This window comes from Podarcis filfolensis, assembly GCF_964270895.1.
Source record: "Podarcis filfolensis genome assembly, chromosome: 2".
Classification (NCBI taxonomy): domain Eukaryota; kingdom Metazoa; phylum Chordata; class Lepidosauria; order Squamata; family Lacertidae; genus Podarcis; species Podarcis filfolensis.
In genome coordinates, this window is record NC_139605.1 from 25986175 (window position 1) to 25996624 (window position 10450).

A 10450-nucleotide genomic window follows, 5' to 3' on the forward strand; every position below is an offset into this window, starting at 1 on the left:
AGAAAGGTGACTTCTGTGAGGTCACAGAAGTATCAACTTGTTTACAATATATCCTTTTCAGATGCATAAGTAGTGGGGGAAGAAGGTGTCTCCAATTTTAATTAAAGGGGGGGGGGAGAGAAGTGTGCAGTGGCAGCTTGCGAAACAAGCTAGAAAGGCTGAATTCTAAATTCAGGCTCTTGTTCTTTGGGAGACCAAAAGCACATTTAAATTTCAAGTTTGTAAACAGCTTTAAACACACACACACACCGCACAACCACCAAGAGTAGTTAAATTATTTAATACCCTACATGGCAATAATTTTCAAACATCGGTTGCAATTAACACTGTAATTTGAAGGATAATTGCACTATGATCTGGCAGCCCCTAAAAATGAAAGCCTGCAGTATTATTTAATAATGAGGCTGAAAGATTTAACCTTATTGTGGAAAACATAATCCAATTTTATCCCATTAAAGGATCATATTAATTCTTGAAAAATTGTAAACAGAAAGCAATTGAAGCCAACACCGAAGAACACAAGGCAAAAAAATATAAAGTGTTAACTTGCTCTTTGTAAAGGCGAACGGCAAGAACCGTGCACATCAGTTGGCTGCTAAAGAGGATCTCTTTTTACATTCCAAACCCTGGTAAATGCTTACAGGGAGCATTCTCTCTGAGATTTTAAGCACCCAGTACACAGATGTCTTGTGTTAAATTTCACACCATGTGCAAGGGTATGCCAGCACTGAGCTCAATGGGTGCGTCACACAAGCATTCAACAATTAAACGGCTGCCGTTAACACAATGCATAGGTTTTTGGAACAAAATGTGTCATCTTTAATCAATGCTGCCTTTCCCATGGAAAGCATGGTTGGCGATTGCATTGTTATAAATCTGTACTTGCTGCAGAATAGCAGTTGCCAACTGGCAAGTTATGAACAAGTGAAAAAGGGAACCATATGCAAGTGGACTACCAATTTTTCAGAGCACCACCACAGGTCAAGAGCAGAAACTGGAGGTATCCTTGGAAAGAAACTAGGGAGAGTCTACTCTGGAGTAGGCTGTCATACATTACACTCAAAAGGTTGTCTTCTGAATTGTATACACCATGGGTAGGCAAACTAAGGCCCGGGGGCCGGATCCGGCCCAATCGCCTTCTAAATCCGGCCCGCGGACGGTCCGGGAATCAGCTTGTTTTTACATGAGTAGATTGTGCCCTTTTATTTAAAATGCATCTTTGGGTTATTTGTGGGGCATAGAAATTCGTTCTTTTTCCCCCTTCAAAATATAGTCCGGCCCTCCACAAGGTCTGAGGGACAGTGGACCGGCCCCCTGCTGAAAAAGTTTGCTGGCCGCTGGTATACACTAAGATTTGCACATACAGCTTTGTGCAAGAGCTGGATAGTCTGAAATCAGAATCTACCTGGATGTCCCGCCATCCAGCACCTGCCTCTCATTCAAAGATGCTCTAATCTCTGCAGCTTCCACCACTGCTCTTTGAGCATGTGCTTCCATAAAATTGCTGTTTTTCCCCCTTATTGTGTGCCATATGGTACTATATAATGAGAACTTATACAACAGGTGGCACAGTGATCCTGCAAGACACAATTATTGCAATAAACAATCTTGAAAAAGAAAATCGGCTCAACAGCAGCAAGGTAAAATTCATAGGAGAAAAAAATGAAACTTAAAACTACACATTGCAGTATTGATTTAAACCTTCTTCCTAACTGATCCAAAAAAGAAAGAAAGAAAAACATAATTCATAAACTACTGATTGTCAGTTGTTCAGAGCACTCTGGCATAATTAAAAAAAATAAGCCGTGTACATCTGTTTTAATCTGCAAGTTTTGTAGTTTGAACACTAGATAATGTAACTAATCACTGCAGTAATATAAACCAGGGAGCCATGCCTTTTTAAAAGGAACTTCAGCCAAGAACTTGCAAGCCAGAGCATCTTCCCAAATCCTGTATGTGTCATGTTTACATATACAAATGTCAGTAGGAAGAGACACATCAAAATCCTCAACAGCTAGAAACTTTTTAAATGTTTTTTTTTAAATAAAAGGGGGTGGGGAGGTTAACCTGTTATGCATTTACCCAGCACAGGAATTTGGAAATCAAAACACAAAGAACTATTGCAACTATTTCTACACGTTGGCTGCAGATGGTTAGAATATACATATGGCCAGAGGTTTTGAGTTATCTGTTAACAAAAGTTGGCAGTTTGCTTCCCTGCATACATGAAGCTGCTGAAGGGGTACAAAACTTTCACTGAAGCCACTGATCATTATGATCCACCCTTCCTTCCTTAACCAACCCTTCCAAAATATATATATATATATTTCTTTTTCTTTCTTTTTTGGCAGGGTGTTGGAGGGACACAAGAGGAGAAATTCAGACTATTGAAGACATCACATCCCTCCCAGACACCCTCAGGGGAAGCATGTCAGAATAAGTGCTCAGGCAAATAACTTTTAAAGAGCCTGTTTCATTCGCATTGGTAAATGTAATTGAGCCTAACATTCCACAGCTGGCCTGGGTAATTAATGCCAGCCCTTGCACAGAAATCTACCATTACATCCTTCTGCTTTCACATACATCTCAGGGTCAAATTAATGTTGTCAAAGCAGCACATGTGACAGCAAACAGAAAATAGGACCACTGTCTTGCTTCGCCGGCATGCTGGGTTTTATTTCTTTTGTTTCCTTAAAAAAAAAAAATTAAATCAACCAAAAATAATCTAAATATATCACTGAAGTAAACTGATCTTCATGGGCTGTAACTTTAGAAGGATTGATTCATGCAGCCAATTAGAAAATGCAAGAGCAATTTCTTTTGTAAGAACAAGAAAAATGGGGAGGGATTAAAAATCCTTCCTGTCTGAAAACCTGGAGTGTGGACAACACTGAGCTAAATGGGACCAGGGATCCAATTTGGGATAAGGCAGCATCCTATGTACCTAGACATTCAATTTTTAAGTGTCAGGCAGTTCATACTTTAATTTCATAATCTCTGTAGCCAACGGCCTACAAATCAAAACAGACACAAAGCCATGCAAGGAAATGCAAGTTTTAATCACATTGCCAGGCTTTGGCATTTTTTACCCACATGCAAGGAAACACCGGTTTTATTTCGTCTCCTATCAGTTTCACCACAGGGTTTTTGTAGGTTTCAACCTCTACGTTGCAAAAGCAAGGAGAATACCTACTGGCATCCGAAGCGTTCCATCGATTTGGAAACCTATTCTTACGGGGAAGCACATTTGGAGTTGGGGCCAAGGATGGGCTTGGCACTAGGCCTTCAAAAGTAGAAACAGGCATTTATTTCAGCGGCAACTCAATGTTACTTAACAAGCATAACAGGATCCTGCTTGAGGGAACGAGTGGCATTATGTTTAATGACAAACAAGAGTTTGAATGCTGTGCAGTGGGGATCTCCAAGCAACTAGAAGGCAATCCAACACTGCTTTTACAAGACTGGCCAACCAAAGACATCTTGTTGCCTGAGACCAGTGACAAGATATCACCTTCCTTTCCATTCTACATACAAAAGCTGACATGCAATAGAGCCTTACTCATCACTGACAATGAGACAACATCTTCCAGTGCACCCCAGGGCAACAGGCTAGCTTAGAAGTCTCTTGGGCACAAGAGCTCCACTGGCTCAAGCCAATGGCCCACCTAGACCAGCGTCGTGTTCTCAAAGTGGTCAACCAGAGGCCTATGCGAAGCCTGCAAACAGGACCTGAGTGCAACAGCACTCTTCCCGCTAGCTCACATCCTAAACTTTGCTGCTGCACCTGTGTGGGAAGGAGTCCCCTGAAAACTCTGCCCAACGGTAGGGCCGGTCCTTTTTACAAAATAAGGGGGAGAGGCGGACATCCAAACTTATTTTCTGTACCCGCCCCAAGGTTATTTTGTGGAAACCCAGGCAATCAAGAAGGGTCTGCTAAGTATTAGTTCGTGCCCGTCAAAACATGAATCAAGATTTAAGAGTTCACAATTTTTGGTAAGAATATTTCCAGTGTGACTTGCAGTCTCTGTGTATTAAGAAGAGGCAGAAGCAGAATGGAAGACAGGATCACTGCTCAGTAGCATGTACACACTCTTCCTGCTTCTATATCTGGCCAGCAAGTTCCGCAAGTTTTCCTGTAAGACCTGTTTGGCCAGCAGATTGGAACAGAAGAAATGTGTCTGTACAGTATGATGCCTCTCAGAGACTAATTCCTGCCTCCAAGCCCTAGGCTAAATAAAACTTTGCCATGAGATGCATCAATAAGTGTTCTAGCAGAACCTCTGCTTATCACATCTGGTGCATCTCTCGTTTAAGCATGGGAGACATCTACGTTAATGTCTCTGAGCAAGAAGATACCTGGATGCCCTTTGGTATGCCTTTAGGTTAAATGCAAAGAATACAGAGTGGCTATGCGATGTTGAATGTTCTCTGTTAACTCTGTTCTGTTTCCCTTATGTTTTCGATGAAAATAATCCATGAACTAGTAACTAATAATGAACCATATGTCATGGACATTGCTTCAAATTTATTATGCTGGGTTTGGTTTTTTTTGCAATATACAAGTAACGAGAAGACTTGGTCTATTGATTTGTGTCATTTATGATGATGATGATCCTTATTTATTAAACAGCATAAAAAGTTATTTTTAAAAAAGAATACAAAGAAAAATTGTTACTATTGTGCTAGTGTGTGGCCTGAAGTTTAGCACAGATAATATGCCTTAAATGTCTCCAGAGCAAAAATGTATTTGGGAAAATTTATCAATAAAGCAGGCTCAATAAGAGTAAAGAAATTTTGAAATAAAAATAATTACATTTTGTAGAAAATCTAGCAGCAGCTATAATTTACTGCCCTACATTATAATTCCACAGTCCTATGTTATAATTCTACCAACTGTGACAGGCACTAACTACTGTAATCAACTGCTGTTGGATGTCCCATGGGTAGTTTACACCCCATAGCACAAGTACACGTAACTACGTTTATCAGCTGTGGCAGATTCCAGATCATAGCTCACACATCTACAAGTCATAACTTAAAGGTGCAAACAGGACTGAGACTTTCAGTTAAGTTCAATCAGCTGAACTCCTGAAAGCATTCAGAACTGACTGTCCAAGATCATGGTGCCAACTTGCATTGCACCTGTTGAAAGGAACAGTGGTCTAAAGGAAAGCAGAGCACCAGCTTGGCTGCAGGAGTTGCTGGAAGGAGGTGTGCCAGGCTCCATCCAACAGTCTCTGGAAATCCACTCTGGATTTGTGTAGGGTTAACTCCTTAGCCCTTTCTCTAAAGCATATTTAGGATAACGTAAAGGCAGGTTGCCCGGCAGCTTTACTCATGTTCACAACAGCAAAACACAGGGAGAAAAGGGAAGCAAGCAGGGCTGCAAGACCCCACCAACAGCCTCTGAGGAGGAATGAGAAAGCACCTTCTTGGAATCTTTCATTTTACAGTCAAGAGTAGAACTGCCCTGCTGGATCAGCCTCAAAGGTTCCTTCCCCTGCTCTACACAGGTGTCTGTGAAGCACCACAAACAGGTGAAAGCTCTCACAGGTTTACTGCCTCTGGAAATTGAGGTTCCACTTAGCTATCCCAGCTAATAGCTGTTAACTAATCAGCTGGCACGATGGTGGTAGGCTGTGGACAAAAATTCCACTTGATAATTCAGGAGTTTGTTGGTGTCCAGGACACTTGCAGAAGTCAAGAGCTTTTCAGCCAATCCCCAGGCAATGGCCTCTAAGCCACAGAGGGGGGTGGACACCCACCCACATCTGTTCATTGCTCTGGGTAGGGTAAGGTGGCTTGGCTTGCTTAATCACAGGGAGAAAAGAGGAACAAGCACTATTCCTGGCTATGGCCCCTAAAAACTTGGTGGATGCCAACCAGAACAGGCTCTTGAACAGGCCAGAAGTGAATGTCAAGCGTCTCTGCATAGGCTATGAGGGATCCAGAAGCGTCCTGTTGCTAGGGAAGTCTGAAGGAAGAAATGTTTGGGATTTCAGCAAAGCAGAAAATAAACCATTCCTGGCAGGCAATGGGGGAAGAAGGGGGGGGAGAAAGAGAAATAATCCATTTCCCATGCAGAAATCCATGCCAATCTTTTGACATAAAGCAAGGGAGGCAGCTGGCAATCACATGCCTACACTTAAGAAACACACAGGCAAGGAGTCGTCCTCCAGCAAAACAGCCGAATGTTCCAATTCGAAGGGAGGAGTCGGTCTCTCCGGAAATTCCTCTAGGTCCAGTCAAGTGAAATATTTGTTTGGCTCCCTAATAGAGTTTGCCACCAGACCCAGGGACTCACCACTTGACAAACTGCAGAAGCCCTTCCCGGAACCGTCTGTGGCCAGGGGCGCTGGCGCAGTTCTTAAAAAGAACATCTCCAATTGAACAGGAGCTACAGGGCTAAAGGAGCCAGCACAAGCCGTAAAACTTAGAGCCGAGTCCCCAAGGGAGATGTGTGGAGGGTGGCAGCGGAGAAGAATGCAGTTCGGATTACCCAGGAGAATCAGAGCATCATACCCAAACAATTACTGCCTTGGCATCAAAACAAAGCAAAGATGCTCTCCTCTGTCTCTCTCTCTCCTAGGGTGACTCCGTTATATTCAAACTGGCAGAGGGAGGGAGAGAGGGCGAGCAGATAGAGAGAAAGGCAGAGTTGATTTGTGGCTGCATTTTTTTAAAAGAAAACAGCAGCAGTAAAAAGCTCCCTGAAGGTGGCTTTGCCCATCGCAACTTTTGCAGTCAAAGACTGCAAAGAAGAAAAGCAAAGAAGCCAACTCGTTCATCTATATAGGCAACAGAATGATCACACACACACACACACACACAAATACAGTGGTACCTCGGGTTACAGACGCTTCAGGTTACAGACTCCGCTAACCCAGAAATAGTACCTCGGGTTAAGAACTTTACCTCAGGATGAGAACAAAAATTGTGCGGCGGCAGCAGGAGGCCCCATTAGCTAAAGTGGTACCTCAGGTTAAGAACAGTTTCCGGTTAAGAACGGACCTCCAGAACGAATTAAGTTCTTAACCCGAGGTACCACTGTAATCTTTTTTTGGTAAGGGGAGCAGGACAAAAACACTTGAAGAGCACATTATTTTGGGAGACTTAAAAAAACCAAAAACCACTTTGTGGTTCTCCAGCCTTTCTTTTTTAAAAAACATATTAAGAGTTCCCCATTACTTATCTTTCTGTGTGTGATCTTTTAGGAGCGTAATAAAACTCTACTTAGACTCGATAAGCATCTGAGGCGCACTCACACCCTGCATTACCCAGCAATTTCCTTCCCATAGAAACCAAGCCCTCCCCTTTTCTAAACACACCAGCTACCACCCTCATTCGCTTCCCAAGGACCAGCCAAGTAGCTGACCTGGGAGGAGGCACACCTCCCATGCCGCTCAATGCAAAACAAGAGTTTGTTGGGTTTGTCCACTCCCAAGGCAACTTTTATAGCTCAAGCAGCATCCAACAAGTGGAAACCAAGCCTCGTCCAGGAATGGGACTGAGCAGCAGCAGCAGCATCTTCTTCCTGTGATAGAAGGCATGGACTTATTCCTAGCACAGTACAAAAAAAGGAGGAGCAGAACCAATGGAGTTCCTCTTTCTGAAGGCTTGGCACGCTCTTTTATAGGGCCACTTCGTATCTCAGGAACTAGGATTGGAATCCACCGTTCCAAACAGAAAAAGTCCCAGTCTTCCTTTGAAGCAAGAGCAAACTTTAGCTAGTTTTTTAAAAAATATTGCTTTTAGAGGTCTGAGATTCCAAGATGTATTCAGTTTTCAGCCTGTTTTTTTAAAGGGATGTGTGTTGCCATCAGGGTTTCAAGAAGCAAACCCAACCTCACCCTACGGATGGGGCAGATTAGAAATTTTGAACCCTCTAATTTGGGGGTGGGTCATAGCTCTGTGGCAGAGTTTCTGCCTTGCACACAGAAGATCCCAGGTTAGATCCCTGGCGTCTCCAGAGAGGCTGACAACAAAGCTTGTCTGAAACCCTGGAGAGTCATTGGGTCATCAGTAGAGAAGATTGCTGAGTGGGATGGACCAATGATATGCCTCAGTATAAGGCAGGTTCCTACACCTTCCTATCACTCACTCCAGCACCAGTCAGTCAGTTATAAGGCTCTAGAATGCAACAGAGTTTACCCAACCCTGATGGGTGGACTAAATCAGGACTTTCACACCTGTCAATTAAAAAAAAAAAATCACTTGAAACAGAGCATGATGAAGTTCACATCAGGCAGATGTGACCTTGACCCTGACCTAGCAGAGAGCCATTTTACGAAAATAAATAAATAAATGAAATCTTGAGCAGGGTTCAGTCCTGCTTCCATTGCTAGGGGTCCCCAAATCCCATAAGTCACCTTAAGAATTCCTAGCACATATTTCTGTCCTGGCTAAAGCAAGGCACCTCTCCGACTCACGTCTCAAAAGCACCTTTCCCTTCATAGAATCATAGAACTGGAAGGGACCCACAGGGTCATCTAGTCCAACCCCCTGCAATGCAGGAATTTTTCGCCCAACGCAGAGCTCGAACCCACGACCATGAAATTTTGAGAGCCTCTATTGCCTGAGCTACGCCAGCTCCATCAACCCATCACACATCCCTTCGAGGTCCCCAAAGTGTGAAGACCACCCCAGGGCGTCGTCTCTGACTTTTTAACAAAAACCAGGCACACGGACTCCACGCAGAGACCAGAAGCCAGTCCGAGAAAGAGCGCAGCTTCTCCTGCGCCACGAGCCCCGTTCCCTTGTCCGCAGACTCGGTGCACTGCGGAGGAGAAAGAGAGGCTCCCCCCCTCCTTCCCCAAAAAACCGCCTCCAGGACCAGCGGGAGCCTCGCCGTCGTCGCTCCGTCTCAGGAGGCGGCTGAAGTTCGTTCGCAGCCCCGCAAACTTCTCCCGAAGTCGCCAGCAGCACCCCAAGAAAGCCGGCAGTCGAGGAGACAGATCTCCAAGCGTCCTCCTCGCACCAAACCAAGAAAAAAGTGGAGGGATTCAAGTCCCGCAGCGGCGAGGCGCCCCTCGCCTCGGCGCCAAACTCCCGCAAGCGCAACCCCGCGTCTTCTTCGCCCCCCAACCCCGCACCATGCCAACCAACCAGCCTCTTTTCTCTTCCCCCTCACCCGCAATTTCCTTTCCTTTTACCTTGTCTGACGGCTTTGAAAAGGACGGGGTCCTTGCAGCTGCGGATAACTCCCAGCACGTCGTAGCGGGGCAAGCCCGACACCCGGATGCCCTGCACCTCCAACAAGAGCTCCCCTTCGCCCAGCTTCCCATCGCCTCCGCCGCCGTCCTCCTCGGCCGTCGCCCCGACGTAAGGAAACTCTCCATATTCCGCTCCCCCCAGGATGGTGACCCCCAGCTGGCCCTGAGCCCCGCGGCTCACCGCGCACTGGTGCACCTTGGTCGTCCAGTGGTTCTTCTTCTGGATCACTTTCGACATGGCGCTGCTCGCCGAGTCCGAAACAAACACCAGCAGCAGCAGAAAGAGGGAGAAAGGCGAGGCAGGCAGGCAGGCAGGCGCGCTGGGGCCGTCGAGCCAGCCTTCCCCGGGCGCTGCCGGCAACTTTCAAGCCATCACCGAGCAAACTTCGCGCAGGTCCTGCCCGAAGCGGCGGCGGTGGCGGCGGCAACAGCGGCGGCGGCGGCAGCGAGCGCCTCCTCCGACGGCGCCGCTGCCATCGAGCCGGCCCTGGTCCCTCAGCGAGAGTCCGGCGCGCGTCCCCCTTGCCCTGCCGCTTTCCTCCTTCCCCTTTCCTTCTTGGTAGGCGAGCCTCTTTCCCCGGCGCAGTTTCCCCTCCGTGCGGCTCCGGGTCCCACCTGGGAGCGTGGAGGAAGCAAACCAACAACAAGGTCCTCGTCCCCTTTGCTCCGGGCCACTTTCCCCGCGACTTCTTCCCCCCCGCCTCAGTTTCGCCTCCGAGCGAGCGCGGCTCCTTTAAGCGCGGGCGAAGGCGCCGCTTGTTTTGTTACATTTCACTCCGGTCGCTTCTTAGCAAGACCAAAGCAGAGCGAGAGAGAGCGAGCGAGCAGCGATAGGCACCGCTGGCGCAGGCGCCCCGCACAAACTCCTCCCTCTCCTCCTCCCTGGCCGCCTCCCCTTGGAGAAAGCGCGCCTCTCTCCCCGGCATGTGAGCGCGCACAGGAGCGCCGGCGGGGAGTGAAGCCGTTGCCCTTAAGGCTGAATTGCCCATAAGCAGCAGCCCAGACCAGAATCTAGGCTGGCCAGATGTTTCTTATTTGTCCCCTTTGTTTTCCGAGGCTGGCCCAGACGAGCGGCATAAAGGTCGGCGCTTGATTCCCAGAGTTGCAGCACATGTGTACTTTTTTAAAAAGTGAATACCTATCTATCTATACACCCTTTCTGTTGCTTTATTGAGCCGGAAGGTGCACCACCTGAGACGAAATGTTAAGGCTGCACTTAACTCGAGAGTTAAGCTCAC

At 46.6% G+C, this 10450-nt stretch overlaps 1 protein-coding gene across 36 annotated transcripts in view; it reads right to left on the minus strand.

The window, feature by feature from the left end:
• The window catches only part of MAGI1 (membrane associated guanylate kinase, WW and PDZ domain containing 1), a 458236-nt gene extending 448126 nt beyond the window's left edge, over positions 1-10110 (minus strand). For 30 of the 36 annotated variants that reach the window (XM_083600324.1, XM_083600318.1, XM_083600336.1 and 27 more), the window contains exon 1: positions 9153-10079. In XM_083600324.1, the coding sequence (XP_083456450.1) occupies positions 9153-9450 (298 nt within the window). In that variant the 5' untranslated portion in view covers positions 9451-10079. Of the gene's footprint in view, positions 1-9152 lie in introns of all 36 variants that reach the window. The other 6 variants (XM_083600332.1, XM_083600362.1, XM_083600323.1 and 3 more) reach the window with 5 other exon arrangements.
• Positions 10111-10450: the final 340 nt, after the last annotated feature.